General features: G+C 60.9%; 1 protein-coding gene and 1 long non-coding RNA gene across 5 annotated transcripts in view; both read left to right on the plus strand.

Moving 5' to 3' along the window:
* The first annotated feature begins 263 nt into the window (after window positions 1-263).
* ANO1 (anoctamin 1) overlaps window positions 264-20,597 on the plus strand; it is a 159,432-nt gene continuing 139,098 nt past the window's right edge. For 2 of the 4 annotated variants that reach the window (XM_047879411.1, XM_047879413.1), the window contains exon 1: window positions 264-381. In XM_047879411.1, the coding sequence (XP_047735367.1) occupies window positions 271-381 (111 nt within the window). In that variant the 5' untranslated portion in view covers window positions 264-270. Of the gene's footprint in view, window positions 382-14,985; window positions 15,204-20,597 lie in introns of those variants that run through there. The other 2 variants (XM_047879410.1, XM_047879409.1) reach the window with 2 other exon arrangements.
* LOC125177261 (uncharacterized) lies at window positions 2,464-5,321 on the plus strand. The gene is made up of 2 exons (XR_007156549.1): window positions 2,464-2,848; window positions 4,559-5,321. It is a non-coding gene; the product is annotated as an uncharacterized LOC125177261 (long non-coding RNA).

Genomic DNA, 20,597 nt, shown 5'->3' on the forward strand with positions numbered 1-20,597 from the left:
GTGATGGAGAGAGGGTCCCGGGGCGCCGACCCTCCCCTTCAGCAGCCAACAGGCCGGCCCTGATGGGATAGGTCCCCCAGGACCCCGGTCAAGGCTGGTTGAGGCCGTGGCCGGGGGTCCTTTGGGATCCCGGAGAAGTGTCTGCATGTTAATGATTAGCCCACGATCGACACCTGGCCTCCAGCCCTCTTGCCTCGCTGACTCATTTTGCAAACCCCGCTCGCCCTTGGGAGTGGCCTGTGCCACCTTGACCGAGATCTCAGGGCGGAGATGGGAGGCCCTGCCCTCCCCCGCACCCGCTGCGGGAGCCGGCACCCTTTAGAGCCCACTGCTCAGGAGGCGCTCCGATGGAGGAGACCACGCTGCACCCTCTGCTGGGCGGTAAGGAGCCACGGGGGGTCCGCGGGGGTGGGGGTCCGGGGAGCGCCGCTCAGCCCAGGCTGGACACTCTGTCTGCCGTCTAGGTCGCCGTGAACGTGGCTTCTAGGCGGTGCCCAGGCCCGCGAGCAGGGAAAGCGGCCCCTGGGATGGGCAGGCCCACCGTGGCTGTGTTAATACAAGGCGCCTTCTGGAGGCAAGCCCCTCCTGAAAGCAGTGATCGCGGCCGAGACTTCTCAGCCCCGGCACCGTTGACGTTTGGGGCTGGACCGCTCCTTGCGGTGGGGGCCGCGCTGTGCACGGTGGGATGTGTGACAGCACCCCCGGCCTCCGCCCAGCAGAGGCCAGCCGCACCCCGCCCCCGGTGGCGACAACCCAGAAACGTCTCCAGAGGCCGCCCGGTGTCCCTTCATGGCAGGCCACCCCCTCCCCTTGGGAACCGCTGACTAACTGTGGACCCGACGTCCAGCTGAGCCTTCAGGCCGTGACGCGCGTGAGCCTCGCAGAGCCCTAGGAAGTTGGGGCCAGGCCCCCCCGGGTGAGGCCCCGACTCCCTCGTTTCCCAGCTGGACCATCCAGAGCAAGCTGCCTGGCCCCCCTGTGCCCTGGTGCCCTCCTTGGCAAAATGGGGTCAGTCGTAGTGTCGGGCCCAAAGGAAGGGCAGGGAAACCCGCCAGTTAAAATGGGTTGAGGTTGAGGTTGCTCTAAGCACAGGGCGTGGCGCCTACCAAGTAAGGTTTCCATCCCATTTTCCGGAAGGGCAAAGCTGAGGCCCAGAGAGATGAAGCCATTCGCCAGAGGGTCACACGGCTGGGAGGGGCCGGGCCCCGCTGCCTGTCTCCGGAGCCCGCTCTTGGAACCAGTGGGTCCCTCGCGCCCGTGCAGAAAGAGGGGACGTTGTACGGACGGGGGGCCGAGACCAAAGAGGCCGGCTGGCTCCCCGCTCTGGGCCTCGACGCCTGCACGACGAGCAGTCCCCGTTCCGAGCCACACGTGCTGAGCGGCCCCCGTCTGCCTGACGAGGCGTGCGGGGCTCTCACGTGGGTCGGTCCCGTCCCTCCCCGCCGGGTGGCCCAGGCCCGCGCAGCTCAGGGAGGGAGAATGACAAGCCCCACGTTCCCAGGCCACGAGTGTCCTGCCTGAGATTCCCAGAGGCGCCCCTGCCGGGGGTGGGGGAGCGGGGGGCCTCCAAGGGCCTTCCTGGCATCGGGGGACCAGCCGGAGGACACTCGAGGCAGGCCAGAGGGCCTCTCTGGGACAAAGCCCAACTCTTGTCTCATGGGAAGGCGGCCACCGAGTCTAAGACTTTGATCCGTCTGACCAGCCCCACCCTCCGTCCTCTGATTCGGAAGCGAGTGAGTGAATGAGTGAGTGAATGAATGAATGGCTTCACTCCATCTCTAAGTGAATGAACGGGTGAACGAAGACGTGGCCGACTGATGTCCCCTGGCTCCCCCGAGGGGTGTCCCCTGATGCCTGACGGCGGGGGCAGGGGGAGGTGGTTTCTGGCCGCCCCCACCCCACGCGTCCCCCTCAGGGCTCGGCGGTCAGAGCCTCTGAGGCAGCTCCCTTTCCAGAGACTTCCTCGGCCAAAGCTGGGACGAGACTGCCCCTCCGTCCCCACCCCCACCCCCACCCCAGCCTCCTTTGGGAGACGACGTCCCAGGGAGGAGAGGGACAGAGCGAGGCAGTGCAAAAATGAACGAATTAGCTGGAAAAGGACTAATTTTTATTTTTGGCTTGTTCTCAAAGCGTCTGAGAGTCAAGGCAGAGGGAGGAGGAATGTGAATTAGGCAATCAGATGTTTACAGAAAAGCCCTCAAATAGCGACCAACGGTTGCCAAGTGTTTGAACTCCCTGCGCCGTGATGGTCTAAGGCCCCGTTTCCTGCGAGGTGGTCCTGGGACAGCCACGTCACAGACGTGGTGACACAGCTCTGTCATCGGCGAGGCAGGCTCCCGGCGTGGGGGTGGGGAGCACTCACAGAGGAGCGGGGCGGATTCCGGTCTCGAAATTGCGGGAAATGCCCCATCGTGGGGCGAATGCACGGGCCTTCAAACCAAGGGGGTGGAGCTAAAGGTAGGAGCCGAGAGGCCGCCTGGAAGGTCCTGTTAGGGAAGGGCCGGGACGGAACCGGGGGTGTCTACGCCATCTGCCTCTGGAGGGGGTGAGCACGCAAATCTCCGGGTGCCTTGGGGGTTCAGACACCGGCCTCCCCCTCTCCCCGGAGCGCTTCTTCCGTGGGATTTCTGTCCAGCGGCTGCAGAGTGAGTGACACTCCTATGCTAGCCACACAGCCCCCGGGCTTCCTCCCTGCCGCAGCTCCGTTAAACTTGAGCGATCGCCTGGGAAGACCCCTCGCTCGCTGTTGGCAGCTGCCTCCATCAGTCTCCACGTGCTTGTCACGAAGCCGTAGGAACAGGGCCCCTTGATTGTAACCCCGGCGTCTGCGGTGGGGAGCGGCCGACAGGTATGGGTCAGTCACACCCTAGTATAAACGAGGTGACTTGTGACTGAATGCACAGCGGCCCCACGGCAGGGTGTTGGACAGCCATGGGACAGCAAGGGCTGCGGGGCCCATGGGAGGGTCCGTGCCAAGGGGCAGGGGTGCACAGCGGGTGGTGATAAGCCACTCCCTTCCTCCAGCTGTCACCAAAGTCCCATGGATTCCCTTTCAGGGCCAAGTGTGGAGTCGAGGGGGGAGGGCGCGGGGTCTGGTCTGGGGCAGGGGCCGGATCCCGGTGCCGCGTCTGCCTGGCTGGTGTGACAGGGCACACACAGCAGCATTGTCCCCGGGGAGGCTCACCGTGTGATGCTGGACCTGGGAAGGGCCTCCCTCTGGCTGTGTCACTCATCTCGCCTTCATCATGACTGCTGACAACTTGTCAGTCTTTGGCCAAGAGAAGTCACGAAATGCCATCGCAGGCTCTTAGGACAGGGAGCGAGAGGCAGCTTGGGGTTTTGTGAGACCCGGCGGCAGGAAGGTGGCCAGGATGAGCTGCATCACCCCTCATCCATCAGAGGAGGGGTCCCCAACACGAGGTTCGGGATCACCGAAGGTCAGAGACAGTTACGGGGGGGGGGGGGCTGCCATGTTCTCAGGGTCACCAAAAAGGTTCTGCCCCCAGGAAATGCAGACAAACAGGACAAGGGGCGAGGAGGGCCTGCGGGAGCTTGTCTCCACCAAGGGGATCCCAGCAGGGGCGGCCACATCACAAGCTTCACCGGAATGACGGATCCACACGTCCCACCGTCCCAGAGGCTGACCCTCAGGGAAGTGATTTCACAGAGGCGGGTGGAGGGACCAGGTTCTGCACGAGTCCTCGGGGAGGCCGGGGCAGAGCTGGGCCGATAGCAGCCACGGTGGCCAAGGGCTGCAAAGCGTCACCGGCCTCATTGATTCGTCCTCCCGTGAACTGGCTTGGCCATGGTGTTGGCTGGCACTCGGGAGGCAGGGGCTGTTTGCGTCCGCAGTTACTTCATGCAGGCTCGAAATGAAATGTTTATGCAACAACCTGTGACCTTGGATGGATCACACCCCCCTCTGGGGCTGTTTTGTCATTTCTGTCATGATGAGGGAGTTGCATCAACGGCCCATAGAGGAGAAGGCCGCTGTGGGCTCAGCAGCAAAGGATAGAAAAGTCATCTTCAAGCCGGTGAAAGTGACTTCTCTCTCATACAAGACAAGTCCAGGGGTGGGCGTTGCAGGATTCCAGGACTGGTGGGGACTTCCTGAGGTCATCAGACACCCCGGGTCCTTCTCTCAGGCTGCCCTGCCATGCTCAGCAAAAGGCATCCACCTCATGCCCCAAGATGGTTGCTTGAGCTCGAGCCATCAAGTCTGCATTCCAGCACAAGAGAGAGAAAAGGCATCAAAAGGTGCTCTGCTTCCCTGGCAGTTGCCCACACACGTTCATTCGTTCCCATGGACCTCAGCTTAGTTCCACAGCAGCCACACCGAGCCACCAAGGGGGCAGCGACATGCAGCCTTTGGCCTGGGCAGTTACAGGCCAGCCACGAGCTAGGCATTTTAAGAAAAGTCAGGGGCACCCGGGTGGCTCAGTCGGTTAAGCGTCCGACTCTGGGTCTGTGGGTTCGAGCCCCACGTCGGGCTCTGTGCCGACGGCTCGGAGCCCGGAACCCGCTTCGGATTCCATGTCCCCCTCTCTCTCTGACACAGGCAGAGGGAGCCGTGGCGCCCAGAACTTCCTGACAAGCGGGCGCGCGGTCAGCCGGGTACTCGCCTTGTACTCACACTTGAGATGTGCGACCGATTCGGCCACGAGGCAAGTGCCTCACAGACGGATGAACGGCCCCCGTTTCCCGCCGACGCTTTGCACACACCCCCGCGTCCCCCACCTCCTCCCCCGGCTCCGGAAACCGCGAGGCCCTGCAGGTGACGTGACACGTGTCATCATCTGGGAGCTGTAAAGAGATTCCGGACCAGCTGGCTCTTGCCGCCTTCACGCTGCGCGGTGCTCGGATGTTTCCGTGTAAACACGCCGGATCGACACTCACCTGGGATTATCCTGCAGACGCGGTCCATAAATCCAAGGGGATTCCGTTCTCTCCACCAGTATTCCCGAGGGAGTGAAGCGTGTTGCAAAAGTAGCAGTCAGCTGCCCCCAGGGCCTTTGCACAGCTGTCCCCTGGGCGCAGAACGCTCCTCCTCAGATGCCCCTACGACGCCCTGCCCTGATTCCTCAGGCGGCCACGCAAACATCCCTTCCTGAAACCCCCCCCCCCCCCCGCCTATGGTCACTTGCTCTCTCCCCCCCACCCCCGCAGGCTGCTCTGTTTTCCCTCCAACCCCCTCGCTCTCCAGCACGACGTTATTGCTTATCCCCTCTCTCCCGTGTAGGAATTTCGTAAAGCCCTGTGCCCTCCAACTGAGAGCATCGGAGCTGGTGCCAGGACGAGGGGACGCGCTCAATAAATATTTATGGTCTGAGGTCTTTCGCTTTTCTAAGCGTTTTCCCTCGGCCCTTGAAGATGCTATTAAAGATGAAAACTACTTGCAATTCGCGATCTCGCTGTTCCAGGGAGATGTGCTCCGGCGGTAGGAGACGGACGTGTTCCTTCTATCGGAACGGATGCTTTCTGGGTCCCACGTTGTTCTAAAGGGGTCTTAAGGCGGCTTAGCAAGGTTTTTAAAACCCCACAAGAAACAGTAATTGGGGGGGTCACACAAACCACGAGGCGCAGGGAAGATGAGGTTCCGGAGGAAGAGTGGCCGCAATTAACAGCCGGCACCTGCTGCGCGGCTGTCGCGGGCTCGCTCGCTCGCTCGCCATGGCAACGCTGGGCGCGGGCGCTCCATGGGTCTCCATCTTACAGAAGGAACCAGAAAGGAAGAGCTCTTGCCTGGGATCGCTGAGCTGGCAAAGGGCAGGCGGGGGTGAGTCGGTGGGACCCCCCGCCCCGACGCTCTTGGCCTGGCACCGGGTTGAGGAACGTGGGGCTCACAAAATAAGACCGTGCCGGCGGCTCCGAGGGAAGGTGCCAGAGACCAGCAGGCTTCTGGGCGTGAGCGCAAGCATCGCTTTCCGTGGGTCAGGATCCCGGGCCGCAAGCGACAGAAATCGCCTGCGGTTCTCTCTCTGGGGAAGACCGTGAGGGACGGTCCCGTGGGAGGCAGGACTGGAGGGAAGGGCCAGTGTCCCGCCCCACCCTGTGTCGTCTCAAGCCACTGGCAGTGCCCCGCTGGCCTGAGACAGTCCCGACCCTGCCGTCTCCGGTGGGGGGGCCCAGCGTCCCCGGGCGTGTCTGATGGGCCACACCGGGGTCACGTGTCCACGGCCATGGTGCCCGGGAGCCAAAGCTGGAAGACTGGCTGAAGCCTGGGCTCTGTGTCCACCCACGTCCCACCCAGAGGGTCCCCCCACAAGTGGGAAGGGGAGTGAGGCGCTGGGTCGCGTTGCCTGTGAGCCCGCGGGAAGCTGGGGGCCGGCCGGCCGCCAGGAGGGGTGGCTCACATCGTGGGAGGGTCCACTGGAAACCGGCGGGCTGGCAGGGTCGACCCACGTGTTGGTTTTCATGCGTGCCGGCTCGTCTGGGTTCTGAAGCTGTGCGCACGGCTGGAGTCTGAGCACTCATACGCTGTGTGTCCCCAGCTCCCTCGCGGCCCTGCCCTGCTCTGTGCCCGGGAGAAGGGGCGGCAAGGGGGAGATGGCCTTCGTGGGTCCACCTGTCGCCCTCTGGATTCCAAACACACTCGGTCATCAGAACAGAGGACGGGAAGACAGAGACGGCTGAGAGGCTATTCCTCCGGCCGCTCCAGCAAGTGGCCCGTGGCCCGCGGGCTGCAATCCGGTCCCCGGCCCAGCCTCCTGGGGCCCGGGCTCCACTGCCCCCGCCCTCCCGGTAACAGTGCCCCCCTGCTGCTAGCATGGGGGGGGGGCCTGATCTCCTTTTGCTGACCCTCTACCCTGACCCGAGCCTCTGTAAACTGTCCTTTCGTTAAGCCTGGTAGGGGCCGAATCGCGCCCCCAGATTCCTGTGCCGGAGTCCTGACCCCCAGCACCCCAGAAAGTGACCGTATCTGGAGACGGGGCCTTTACAGAGGTGATTAGGGTAACATAGGGCCACCGGGCTGGGCCCTGATCCCGTGAGACGGGGTCCTTGTGAGAAAAGGGGATCAGGACACAGACACGCACGGAGGGACGACCCCGTGAGGACACAGGGAGAGGACGGCCGGCCACACACAAGGAGAGAGGCTTCGGGAGGCCCCGGCCCTGCCCACACCTGGACCTCGGGCTCCGGCCTCCAGGACGGGGAACAGTCCGTGTGTGTTGTGTGAGTCCCCAGCTGTGGTGTTTGTTACGCGGCCAGCGGACTCACACAAACCCCCCGTGGCCGAGCCATCTGTTCGCTGCCGGGCCCCGACTGGCACGTCTCCTAGTCATTTTGCAGTGAGAGCTTGAAGGGGGCCGGGCCGGGGGCTCCCTGCTCGGGTCCACTTCGCCCTCGTCCCCACCCCCAGAGATGGGCGCTCCATGCTGCTGCCACCCCCAGACGGTGGATGAGACGGGGAGGCTGTGTTTGGGGAGACTGCAGAGACCACACCGGGCCAGCCAGCCCGGCCCGCGCTCCCCCTACTCTCCCCTGCTGCCCCGAGCGCCCGTGTGTGCCACTAACTGAGCAGGGATGCGGGACACAAGGACGAGCAGGGGGCGGAGGGGACACGGCACAGCCTGTCTGGTGACACGGGGACCCGGGGACCCGAGCCGCAGGCCAGCCCGCCTCCCCAGCCCCCGCCCCTGCCCCCGGGGCCAGCCAGCCAGCCTGAGGACCCTGAGGACGTTGCTTGAGACTTTTCAATCAAAGGCATCCTAAGAGGAGGAGAAGGGTGGCCTGGGGACAGGCACTTACCCTCTGCTTTTAGGGACAGTGGAAGCAAGACTCCACCGCAGGACTGTCCCCGAGGCAACGGTGGCTTTGTGTGGGGACCGCCCAGGGCCCCCCGCGGGCAGAATGTCCTGGGGCCCCTTGGAGATAACTGGGGTGGAGTTTTCCTTCTCAGATTCCCTCCGAAAGTCTGGGAAAGCGTTTATCTCGGGAGCCTGGGGAGAGAAGGGTTTTGAACAGTGTCCTCTCTGGGCTGTGGTCATTTGCATACTGTGGCTGCGGGAGGAAGGCGACCTCGCCAGGGGACACTCAAGCAGCTCAGCGGGAGTCCCCAAGGGCCGCTGGGCCCGGTGTTTGCTTTCCCTGGGAATCCTGATCCCCCGGCCCCGCACTGGAGGAAAGGGTGAGGCCCGGGCACAGAACCGCTCTCCTGTGCGCAAACCGCCCAGGTGACTCCGAGACGCGCCCTCGGGTTCCTCCTGGGGGCTGGTGTCCTGAGCCCCTGATGGGCTGTTTCGCCAGGCAAGCAGCCCGATCAGATGGCGAGGTCTCAGGTTTTTGCTGGCGAAGCACCTGAATGAGACCCCAGCCGCCAGACGCAGACTCCCCCGAGGGACGGCCGCCCGACCGCCTCCTTGACTGCTTTATCTTAAAACCGAACTCCAGGTAAAGCGATCCTTCTGTCTAGAGAGGCATTCTGCCACCGACTCCCGAGTGGAAGCTGGATAGTCTCCACCGAGGAAAGACCGAGCTCTCCTTTGGCCTTTCGGGGGAGGGGGAGGGGGCAGGGAGGGGCTCCACCGCCCGCCTTGGATTATAGAAAGGACCTCGTGTGTAAATCTCCCGTCTTCAAATAACTCGAAAAACATACCTGGAGCCCTTAATGTCACCTCTGCCCGATTGCCAAGAGCCTTGGCATTGGTGGCGTTTACTCTGAAGAAAGAAAACAAACAAAACCCAGGCTGCGTATTTGTCCTTTGATGGGGCCCTGAGCGTAAATATTTGCACCATTAATTAGTGTCTGTCTAACTCGCAAAACTCAAGCCATATAGGCAGCCTCTGTAAACAGGCCACAGGATGTTAGTCATACCTGGACGCCGGTGAGCTGAGTGTCTCCTTTAGGCCCTCTGCTCCTTCGTCCCGCAAACAAACAAACAAGCGGAAGGTGGAGGAGAGGCCAAGGAGTGTGGCCGGATTTTGGACACAGCAGATTAAAGGGACTGAGTACGATGGCTTTTCTATTGTTCCCACAGCCTTCTCATTGCCCTGGTCATACTGCGTTGGGTCCAAATAGAAGGTTGGCGTGGTGCGGTGGAAAGCGTTCTGGACTTGACTAGAAAGTTCTAGAATCTTTTGGACTGGGTGGGACACTTACCAGCCAGCGGCGTGGGCTCAGGCAAGCTGTGCCCCCTTCTCTGGGTACCAGTTTCCTCAGCCGCAAGGAGGGGTGATAACCCGTCCTTCATACGGTTGAGACAACCCAGGCGGAAAATCATAGAGCAAACACGTCATTCCAGGGTGACTACGTCCCCCGACATCTCCATGACCAGGTGCTGCCCTCCTGCAGCCAGACGGGAAGACAGCAGATGCGACGGGGGCCACAGCGGCAGCCCGAAAACCCTGGTCGTGCGCAGAAGCGGCCTTTGCTATTTTTGGTATCTCCCCAAACGGGGCACCCCCAGCACCCGCGTTCTGCAAACCTACTTTCGGTGCAAAGGGAAGCGGTTTAGGTGGCACAGGGACTTTGCAGCACGTGGTGAGGACACAGCTCCGTCCTCTCCTCTCTCGGACTTCCGGAGCATGTCATAGAGGAAGCTCGGCTTGGTCGGTCGCCTCCACCGAGGGTCGCCCGGTCAAGCTCAGGGTCCCCAGGACGGAGCCTCCAGGTAGACCGCACATCGCTGCGTTGTTATCGTGCTTTATTAAGCCAGCACCTTCTGCTTACGGCCGATGATTCTACCTTTCCATCTCCAGTAGCGATATCGGGTTCCGTAAAAATAAGTCTGATAAGCCTTAAGATGGATGGAAATTCTGACACGTGCTATAAATGGGCGAACCTTAGAGACATTGTGCCGAATGGCGTCAGTCACTCATAAGAGAACAAAACCTGGGGCGCCTGGGCGGCTCAGTCGGTCGAGCGTCCGACTTCGGCTCAGGTCACAATCTCTCGGTCCGTGGGTTCGAGCCCCGCGTCGGGCTCTGTGCCCACAGCCCTGTGTTGGAGCCTGCTTCGGATTCTGCGTCTCCCTCTCTCTCTGCCCCTCCCCCGCTCATGCTCTGTCTCTGTCTCTCAACAATAAATGTTTAAAAAAATTTTTTTTGAACAAAAGGACAAAAACCGTATGATTCCACTTACAGTGGGTCCCTAGGGTCGTCCCAGAGATGGAGAGCAGATGGTGGGCGTCAGGCAAGGGGCAATGGAGAATGAACTTGGTGTCTGACAGGGACAGAGGCTCAGCTTGGGACGACGGAAAGTTCTGGAGATGGATGGTGCTGACGGCCGCACAGCAGTGTGCTTAATGCCACTGAACTGTGCGCTTAAACGTGGTTGATGGTAAATTTAATGTCCTATATAATTTCCCATAATTGAAAAAATAAAAATAGTCAAAAAGTTACCGAGAAGTGAGCTGGGTTGAAGAAAAGTAGGCAGTAAATCTCGGCCCAGGAGGATCACGGCCTGGGCTCGAATTGGGACGTGGGGCTCGGTTGGCCGATGTCCGGGAATCCTGGGGTCTCCACCCCAGAGCACATGCTTCAGCACAGACTCCGGAGAAGGCCGCCTGGATTCCGGGCCCAGCTCCACACTTCCTCCCGCGTGACTTCCTCCCGGCAACTGACTTCACCTCTCTGCGCCTCAGTTTCCCCATCCGTAGAGTGGGAGTGATGACAGCACAGCTGCGGAGAGCTGATACTTATAAAGCGCTTGGAACAGGGCCTGGCCTCCTAAGTGCCGTCTCAGGGCTTATTAAATAAACAGACTCCGGAGGGGAGTGCAGGCAGGCGGCCTGCCTAGTCCAGGGCCCCTCTGCCGGTCGAGCCCCTGGAGGAAGATCCACTCCCGATGCCGGCCTTCTGTGTCCACGCGGGGCGCAGGGTGCCACATTCGGGAGCCCCGGCCGGGAAGGCCAGGCTGGGTTGTCCCCAGGTCGAACTGTTTCCTCCCGGGCTGCCTGCACCGCACAGCCGCTGAGCTCTCTGCCCAGCCTTGCCGGGGCCCCTCGGCCGTCGTGGGAGCCCCGGCCCCCACAGGCGCTTTGGTGGGGCCCCCTAGGAAGCGGCCCAAGTGCCCATCGGGGGATCACAGGATAAGCAAATGTGGCACAGCCGGACCGTGGACTATTACTCGGTCACGAAAAGAAACGACGTTCCGACATAGACGACATCCACGCACCTCAGAAACCTACAGACAAGAAATGATGAAATTATGCAGGTCGTTAAATAGCAAAAAAGGCAAACCGATAGAGGAGCAGTCACCAGAAGCCACGCGTGGGGTGGCCGCATCCACAAGGAACGTCCGGAACAGGGAAGTCTGTGGAGGCAGGGAGCAGACGGGCGGTGGGGGGAGGCTGGGGGAGGAGACGGAGAGAGCCGCCCTCCAGGCGTTCGCCATGGAGCCCCGGGAAGGTCCTGGAACCAGACAGTGGTGAAGAGTCCCGCAGCATCGAGAAGGTACTACGTCGTTCACCGTAAAATGGTTAAGTTCACGTCCTGCGAATTTCGTCCTCGCACAATTGTGTTTTCTCTTCTTATTTCATAAAAAGACTCGCTCTGTCCTGCTGAGGGCAGCGGCCCCGAGTCCGGGTCTGATCTGGCCCCACCTGCTGACTCGTCTCTCGCTGGTCCCCCAGCGCCTGCCACGCTGGCCCGTTTCTGTGTGTCTCCTCCCGGCCTCCGCCCTGAAGCCACCTGCCCTCTGATGGCCCCCAGGTCAGGGGCCACTGCCAGCCCCCCCCCCCCCCCCCGCGCTGTTGGGAGCAGAAGCCCCTGCATTTCAATGTCCCACGACTTGGCCCTGCCTGCCCGCCCTGAGGATGTTACAAACAGCAACACCCCTCTCTACAGCAGCCCTTACGACCCCCAGGTTCTGGGCTGGAAGTTAGATTCTCTTTGAAGCTTCGCAAAACCCCGAGGAGGAGCTTGTGCAAAGGCCCTTCCTTCTTACAGATGCAGACGGAGGTTCCAAGAGGGAGCTGTCTGAGCCTGGGCTCCAGCCCCTTGTGATCCGCTGCATGCCCCCACCCCTTATCTCCTCTGACAGCGTGCTGGCTCTGGGGGACTGGGGCCTCCTCGAGCCCCTCTTGTACCCCACGCCCTACCGACCCTGAATCGGGGCCCCTCCCACAACAGGTGCCCGAAGAACCAGGTTGAATTGAAAACAGGCTTCCTGTGATCACAAGAAGTCGGTATTTAAATGACCCATGCCCCCCTGTTCGCGTTCAGCGGGTGAATGACGGCGGGGACAGAGCGTCTGGGACGTTTGGGCATCTCCCGGCTTATCCCAGGGCCCCGGGGAACTGTTGGTGAGATGCTGAGGTCTGCAGAGGGGGTGGCTTTGGCCCCGACATTGCTGGCCAAGTGGCCTCCTAGCCACCCTGAGCATCATTTGGGAACAGCGAGGCCTGAGTGCTGTTGCCTTGAGTCACGTGCCGGGTCAGGGTCTCTAGGAGTGCCCCCTCCCCCAGTGCGGTAAGGCCCCCGGGCCGGGAGAACGAGCCTGTCCCAGTGGGCCGGGCCTCACCCTGCAAAGCCTATTTTAAACTTGGGCCAACCCCAGGGCATGAGCCCTGGCCCGAGCCTCACCCCGGGGGCTGTGTCCTCTCTTTCCCTCGCAGCCTCACCGAAAAGGGAAACGGTTTCCCATAATTACAGGGACGGTGCGGCGTGATTACCCCCGTGTCCCGTAATGTTAGCCCTGCCATAGGCGTGCCGGCCCGCTTGCCCGGCTCCGCTGTTGCCATAAACGTCTCCCTGACCCACGCAGGGTGTTCCTGACTGCCGCACGGGCACGGGGCTCCCGCGAGATGGGCCGGGGGGGACCCTCGAGGCCCCTCCTTCCGGACTCTCTCCCCGTCCAGGCCCCAGCCTGTCAACATCCTTCTTGCGTGGCAGCGAGGCCGGTCCTCGTAAAATTGAGCTGGTTCAGGTATTTTCTCGAGTAATCGTTTTCCACCGGGCTGGATTAAAGATCTTTTGAAACAGCCTGGATCCACGACCGGCTTTTCTGCACATGTTGGACTCGGCTGAAGCCCTTCACCAGAACACAACGTAACCGGGGCCAAGGAAATGAAAAGAAGAAAAATGGTTCCAATTGGAATGAATCAACATCTATTCATGGCTGTTTAACATATTTCTGCTAATAATAATGCATTAAATAACGTGCATTTTAAAGCTGGCCAAATATACAATAGCCCATCCCTGCCCCAAAAAGGTAAACAATGACGGTTAAAAATAGCCCTGGTACCTATTTACATTTTTTTCCCCCCTGAGCCTTTTTGGTTTATAGTTCATGGTTCCAGGGGTTAGAACTCTCAGAATTTCTCTGTGTATTTATACAGCCGAGCTATTGCTATGTATCACATCGGCTATCAGACTCTTCCAAGAAAAATGAGTTTTTATCTCCATTCCTGCGCCAGCCACACTGGTTTGGGTCAGATGGAAAATCTCGGTGCCGTTCATGTGGCCCCGGCCACTTGATTTCCATCCAGCTTCCTCTGCCCTCCCGGGGCACACAGCACACATCTCGGGGCTCCTTACGGAGCCTTCCTTCACCGGTGAGCCTTCACCCCCAGCCGATAAGGAATCAATCCCACCGGGTGCCTGGTCTCCCCGATCCTTAGTCCAGACTGAAAACAAGATGAATGCTAAAGGCGACGGCCGGTGACCTTTCTCCCTGACCGGCTGGGAGGAGGAAGGCTTGACTCTCCTCTCCGAATATAGCACTTGGGATGGGGGGCAGGGGAGAACGTTGGCCGGAGACGTTTCTTTGTGGTTTGACTGCTACCACCGGTGAGCATCTCCGCCCACGACAGTGCACTCGGGTACCAACGCCAGCAGGCCAGTGGGGATGGAGGGGACTGGTTATCCTCAGGACGCATGGATCCCCTGCACGTGCCCAAGGTCTGGCTCCAGGGGCTGGTTGGGTCTGTCTTCACGTGGCGCCCCCCGAAGCCAATAGTGGCTCGTGTAGCTGGCGGGCGGGTGGTCCAGGGGTCCCTGGCGTGGGCTGGCTCCTGGCCCCAGCCTTCCTCCTCCTCCGGGTGCAGGCAGTGTGGGATGACCTCTCGAAAGGCCAGGCAGAATGCCCCGGTCCCATCACCACCCGCGCTGTGGTCAGGGAGCAGCTTCACGTTTTGTTTAGGGCAGTTCGGCCTCGGAATTTATTGTATTTATCTGGAGGTGTCAGGGATGTGGGGTTTGCGGCCACAGGAGGCGCCTTGCCTGTGACTCTCCGAGCGCTCTCTGGTGCCTGGATCGGTGCTGCACTGGTCAGAGGTGGCTCTCTAAGCAGGAGTGGGGCTGCAGAGTGGCCCCTCCTCCAGCCCAGCCCCCAGCCCCCCGAGGATGTGGGTCAGAAGGGCCCCCTCCCCAGCGCCTCCGGCCAGGTTCTCCTTGCCTTGCTATGCCAGAGTCCTTAGACAGCCGTCCCTCCAACTGGGGACAGTTCGCACTTTGCCCAGATGCCTGAGTTCTGCCTGTGCCGAGGTTCAAGTTCAGGCCAAGCGCTTGCCCCGCAACCTCCGCATGTCCGGCCCAGCCCTGCGCTTCCCTCCTCCTCCTCCTAGGCGGCATTGCTGGAGTGATGTACCAGGGTCCTGCCGCCTGGGGGAGGGGGCGGAGGACTCTCCACCCGACCGGGCCAACCACGCAATCTGCCCCTCCCCCCCCCCCCCCCCCGCCAGCACCCCTTCCCTGGGGGCCCCCCTGAGGGCCGCCCTGGCCGCCCCGACTGACAGGACGGCCCGGGGCGGGTGGGGACGCACCCGGGGGAGCGGGAGGCCGGGGGCGGGCCGGGCGCCGCTGCCCTACCCCAGAGTCCCGCGCCCGCGCGCGCGGTGTCCGGGTGGCGGTCAGGGCGTCGCGCTGAGCGCGGGGCGGGGCGAGGGCGGCGTCCGCAGGTAGCCCCGGGGGCGGGGAGGCCGGCCAGGACCCCCAGCCCAAAAGGCCGAGGGGGAGGAGCGGCGCGGCGGTGCGCGAGGGCGGCCAAGTTTGGCTCTGGGCGCGCGCGGCTTCGCGTCCTGCGTCTGGGAGGAGGAGGAGGAGGAGGAGGAGGAGGAGGAGGAGGGGGACCGTCCCCTCCCGAGCGGGGCTCGACCCCGGCCCTCGGAGCCGCCGGAGACCTTCGGGGCTGACCTCGTCGCCCCCTCTCCTGGCCGCGCTGCGGTCGGTCGAGGCGCACCGGAACCGGGCAGCCAGCCGCGCCATGCTGGAGGGTGACATCGGCCTCGAGGGGCTGTCCCCCAAGGAAGCCCCCGCAGCCCGTGAGTATCCAGGGGCCGGGGTGGGGGCGGGGAGCGGTGAGGGACCGTGGCGAGGCGTCCTTGGCGTCGGGGATGCCCTGGGACGGCCGCTGCCCCGGGATTGAGGGGCGCACGAGGGGCCGGAGACGGGGGGGCCCCCCTGTCTCCGGTGGTGGGGACCCACCCCGTGCTGCCAGGGGCGGGGTGGGGGTGGGGGGAGGGCTTTGGCGGCCGCCGGTCACCGGGGTCACCCACAGACGGACAGACAGCAGGCAGACCCCCGGAGGCCGGGCCGGGCCGGGCCGGGCTGGGCTGGAGACAGGATCTGCCAGGCGGGCCGCGCGTCCCCGGTCCCGGGAGAGCATCTCCGGGCCGCGGCGGACGGAAGGTTTTCGGATGTTTTTACAGGCGCTATTAATACACATAATATTTCCGTGCTCTTCTGGAGATTTATTTGCGATGTAAAGTAACTCGTGTGACTTGAAGTCTAATGGAAACTGCAGAGAAGCCGCGAGGGGAGGGGAGGGGAGGGGAGGGGGGGGGAGACAAATGAGGTTTGACTGGAGTTGGGAGGGGGGAGTCCCTGACTTCCTGGGCCCCTCCCTGCACATAAATCACGACCCTGGATATTTTTATACCAATAATTTTAAAATAAATGACCCGAGCAGTGTTTCCTGGGTGATTTTCCCTCCCAGTTCAGAGGTTATTAAACAACCCTCAGAGCGAGCGGGACAGTGACAGGGGCGCGCACTCGGTTTTATTTCCTTGCAGAGCTGAGTTCCACCCTCCCGGAGCCGATAGCGGGTTAGGATTGCGGGCCCTGCAATGGGGACACGACCTCCAGCGGGGAGCTGCTGGCTGTAGCTGGAAAGCACCCCCCCCACCCCGTTTTATTCCTTCTCCTGTCTCTTCCTCCCACCCACCCCCCTTCTTTCTTTGTGGATTCCCATGGAGAAACTTCTCCTGACGGCTGCTCCTTCAACAGCCCCATGTGGTGTCTTTCTAGAAGTACCACTGTATACTCACCACAGGAAGGGCCCAGGAGGAAGAGAGAGGGACCCTGCCGGCTGGAGCCGGAGGCAGGAGGGAAGGCGCCTCCTGGAGCTCACGTTGTAGACGTGACCCGTTCTGCAGGCGGCTGGTCACGGGAGCCCCGGACCCCGCATTTGTGAACATCCAGCCAAGCTCTCGCCTCAGCCTGGGCACGGGATTCAGCACCTCACACGTTCCGTCCTCCACCCCAGCCTGTACGGTGGGAACGCAGTCTCCCCATTGCACAGACGGAGAAACTGAGACCACAGGATTAGCACCTGCCGGCTCCAAGCCTAGCGCCCGCTCCTGCGAGGCTCTGGCTGCCCCTTGCCCCACCCACCGTAGGCAGAATCACCCACAAGGGGGTGCTAGCTGAGGCCCGCCCTTTGGTCTCTATCAGTCTTTAAATGGGGGGCGAGGCTGGGGAGCCCGATCTCAGCGCTGCGGCTCGAGGGAGCTTTGGTGGATGCTCCGGGACATAAGCACGGACGCAGCTCTGCGGACGCCTCACCGGCGTCCGGGCTCATGTGGAGGGAGGGTCCCCGCCCCCTCTGCTCTGGGCTTCAAGGCTCAGGGGTGTAAGACCGCAGGGCGGGCGCCCCCACCCCCATTCCTGGAATTGCTCCTGGGTGCCTTGTCCCCGTGCGGGAAACTCGGGGACAAGCCCTTCTAGGACCACGCCGCCCCCTCGAGCTGTCTTGGCGTAACGACGACCCAGAGGCCGCCGCTGGCACTCCGGGTGAACCCCACTTTGTCCGACCTGGGAGTCTTTTCGGTGCGGCGCGCTCTGGAGCTCAGTCCGCACCCCCGCCCTGCTGCCTGCAGCCGTGTGACTTTGGCCAACGTCGCCACCGCTCTGGGCCTTAGCTGCCAGCCCAGCGGGTTGCCGTGGGCCTGGCTTGAGCCCGTAGCCTCCCTGCTCGGTGTCCCCGCTCTGCACGAGGGCCGGGTCGTCGTCACGCTCCTCGCCGCCACCACCACCAGCTCCGAGCCCGTGCGTCCGACCCAGGTGTGAAATCGTGCCTGGCGTTCTGGGACCAGCTCGTCCTCCCTGGAACAATCGATTGCCATAGACGCCACTTCCCCTCGACCTCCTTTACCAGCTCCTCATCACTTATTGATCCCGTAAGGGCTGGCGGAGTTGGGGCGGGTCGGAGGTGGGCATATCCCTCCACTGGGGTGTGTCTGCCCAGCTCACTCCTGGGCGTGCCTCAAAACCCTGCTGGGATGTTCCATGAGCCTTGTCTACACGGATGGCAACCTGGGCCCAGAGGGAGGCGGGAAGGGAGGGAAGAAGGAAAGAGGAGGAGGGAAAAGGCTGCTGGCGTTGGCCGACCGGTCCCCCCGCCGCCTGCGGGGATGCGGAAGTCCTTTCCCGCACGGTCACCGTGTCACTCGCTCTGTGAGGGGGACCCCGTTGATGCCCCACTTACAGATGGGGGAACTGAGGCACAGAGAGACCACTCCAGGTCAAACGGCTGATGAGTAAGTGCAAGCAAGAGGCAGGATCTGAATCCCAAGGCAGCCTTGGCCGTGCGTTAGAATCTCCCTGTTGTCTCCTGAAGCCTTCCCTCGCCTGCTCAGCCAACAGTTATAGAGCGCCTTCTGGGTGACCGACACTGTGTCCTGGGGGCTCGGGGGGCACGGTGGACACAGGCATGGCCTTGTGGAGCTTTCTGGACCACGTGGAAGAATGACGTATCTAATGTGTTGGCTGTGGTGTGTCCCGTGAAGACGAGTAGAGCAGGAAGGGGCGGTCCCGACCGCGACGGGCCGCTGGCCACCTAACCCCGCGGGGGTCTGGAGCGGGAGGGGACGGGAGATGACTTCGGGGTGGGCAGGACCCCTCTGGCTGCTTCCAAGGGGGGCAGGCCGAGGGGGGAGGCAGGATGCTGGTCCCGAGGCTCTTGCAGGAATCCGGGTACCGGGTGCTGGAGACGTGGGTCGGGACAGAGGCGGAGGTCAGATTCCGGGTGCGCGTTGAGCCCAGAGCCGACGGGAACTGGGCGCACGTCGGATGTGGGGGTGATGGTAGAGAAGACTCAAGGCCGGCGCCATGATTTTGGGGGGCAGGAAAAACAGAAGCGTTTTTGTTCTGGGGCAGAGGGGGGCGGTAGGTGAGGGAATCGCGTTGGGGGTTTTTGGTTTTGTTCTGTGTCCAGAACTTTGTTTTCTCGCCCTGAACAGAAGCCGTGTGCCTGCTTCACCCCCCACCCCAGCCCCGAATCTCTGGTCTCCTTCTGGCCTCTATGAATTTGACTATTCTAGACGCTCCGTATGAGCAGAATCGCACCACGTTGTCCCGCGGCATCTGGCACATTCCTCTTCGCGTGTGTGTCGCGGTGGGTCCATGTCCTAGCAGGTGTCAGTTCCCTTTCGTCGTGTGGCTGAGTGACAGTGCATCCTACAGAAACACCACATTTTGTTCCTCCGTTCGTCTGTCAGTGGACCCTTCAATCATTTCCACCTTTTGGCCGTTGTGAGTGGTACTGCACTGGAATTTGTGTACAGATGCGTGTTCGAGTCCCGTCTTCCGTTTTTTTGGACTAACACCGAGAAGTGAAATGGCTAGATCTTATCTCTAATTTTATTTTTAGTTATTTTTAAGTTTTTAGATTTATTTTGAGAGAGAGTAAGAGCAAGAGAGAGCCCGCAAGCGGGAGAGAGGGAGAGAGAGAATCCCAAGCAGGCTCTGTGCTGTCAGCGCTGAGCCTGATGCAGGGGTTCGAACCCACGAACTGTGAGATCGTGACCTGAACTGAACAGTCAGGCGCTTAACCACCCAGGCGCCCCTGGATCTTCCGCTTTTTTGAGGAACCACCTAACTGTCTTCCTCAGGGGCCGTACCACTGGACAATCCCACCAGCAATGCACAGAGGGATTGGTATTCTGTTTCTTTTTTAAAAAAAATTTTTTAACATTTATGTATTATTGAGAGACAGAGACAGAGCATGAGCATGGGAGGGACAGAGAGAGAGGAGGAGAGAGAGAGGAGGAGACACAGAATCCGAAGCAGGCTCCAGGCTGCGAGCTGTCAGCACAGAGCCCAACGCGGGGCTCGAACTCACAAACCGCGAGATCACGACCTGAGCTGAAGTCCGACGCTCAACCGACTGAGCCACACAGACGCCTCCCTGCGTTTCTTTTTTAAATTGCAGCCATTCAATAGATGTGAAATGGTATCTCACTGTGCTTTTGACATGTGTTGGCCTGATGCCTATTGACGTTATGCATCTTTTCGTGTGTTTATTGGCTATTTGTATGTCCTCTTTATTTATCTATTCCATTCCCTTACCTGCTTTCCTATGGGTTGTTTGTCTTTTGGTTGTTGAATTGTAGGAGCTCTTTATATATTTTGGATGTTAAACCCTTACCAGTTATGTGATTTGCAAATATTTTCTCCCATCCTATAGGTTGTCTTCACTTTCTCGTAATGTTTCTCTGATGCACTCGGACATACAAAGAGTTTCTCTTCTTTTTTTTTTTTTTTTTTAAATCTTTTTTAACGTTTATTTATTTTGGGACAGAGAGAGACAGAGCATGAACGGGGGAGGGGCAGAGAGAGGGAGACACAGAATCGGAAACAGGCTCCAGGCTCCGAGCCATCAGCCCAGAGCCTGACGCGGGGCTCGAACCCACGGACCGCGAGATCGTGACCTGGCTGAAGTCGGACGCTTAACCGACTGCGCCACCCAGGCGCCCCCAAGAGTTTCTCTTCTGTTCTGTGATGTGACTAATTGAGGACACTGTCTTGTCTTGTTCCACGGCAGTTTGATGCGCAATTCAATTCAACTTGAACAGATATTAGATGATCCTCTTTCTGTGGGCCAAGTACAGTGCCAGAGGCTGGATAACAGGATAGCTAGTCCTCGAGCCCACAGAGTTTACAGCCCATGTAGGTTTTCATCGTGATTTCATTTGTGGAAGCTTCTTGATGTTGGCTAAGCTGTCTGTTAGCTGTGTGTGCAGAGTATGGTCCATACTGGCAACCCCACCCCCCCTTACCTCTGAGGTGCTGCCTGGGGGGAGGGGGGAAGGAGGGGTTCAACTCATACCAGACTGGACTCAGTGGATGGATGGGTGGGTGTGTGAGTGGATGGATGGATGGATGGATGGATGGATGGGTGGATGGATGGATGAGTGGATGGATGGGTGGGTGGGTGGATGGATGGATGGACAGATGGATGGATGGATAGATGGATGGACGGATGGATGGATGGAGAGACAGATGGATGGATGGATGTGGGAATGGATGGATGGATGGATGGAGAGATGGATGGATGGATGGACAGATGGATGGACGGATGGATGGATGGATGGATGGATGTGGGAGTGGATGGATGGATGGATGGATGGATGTGGGAGTGGATGGATGGATGGATG

This window comes from Prionailurus viverrinus, chromosome D1 (genome assembly GCF_022837055.1).
Source record: "Prionailurus viverrinus isolate Anna chromosome D1, UM_Priviv_1.0, whole genome shotgun sequence".
Taxonomy (NCBI): domain Eukaryota; kingdom Metazoa; phylum Chordata; class Mammalia; order Carnivora; family Felidae; genus Prionailurus; species Prionailurus viverrinus.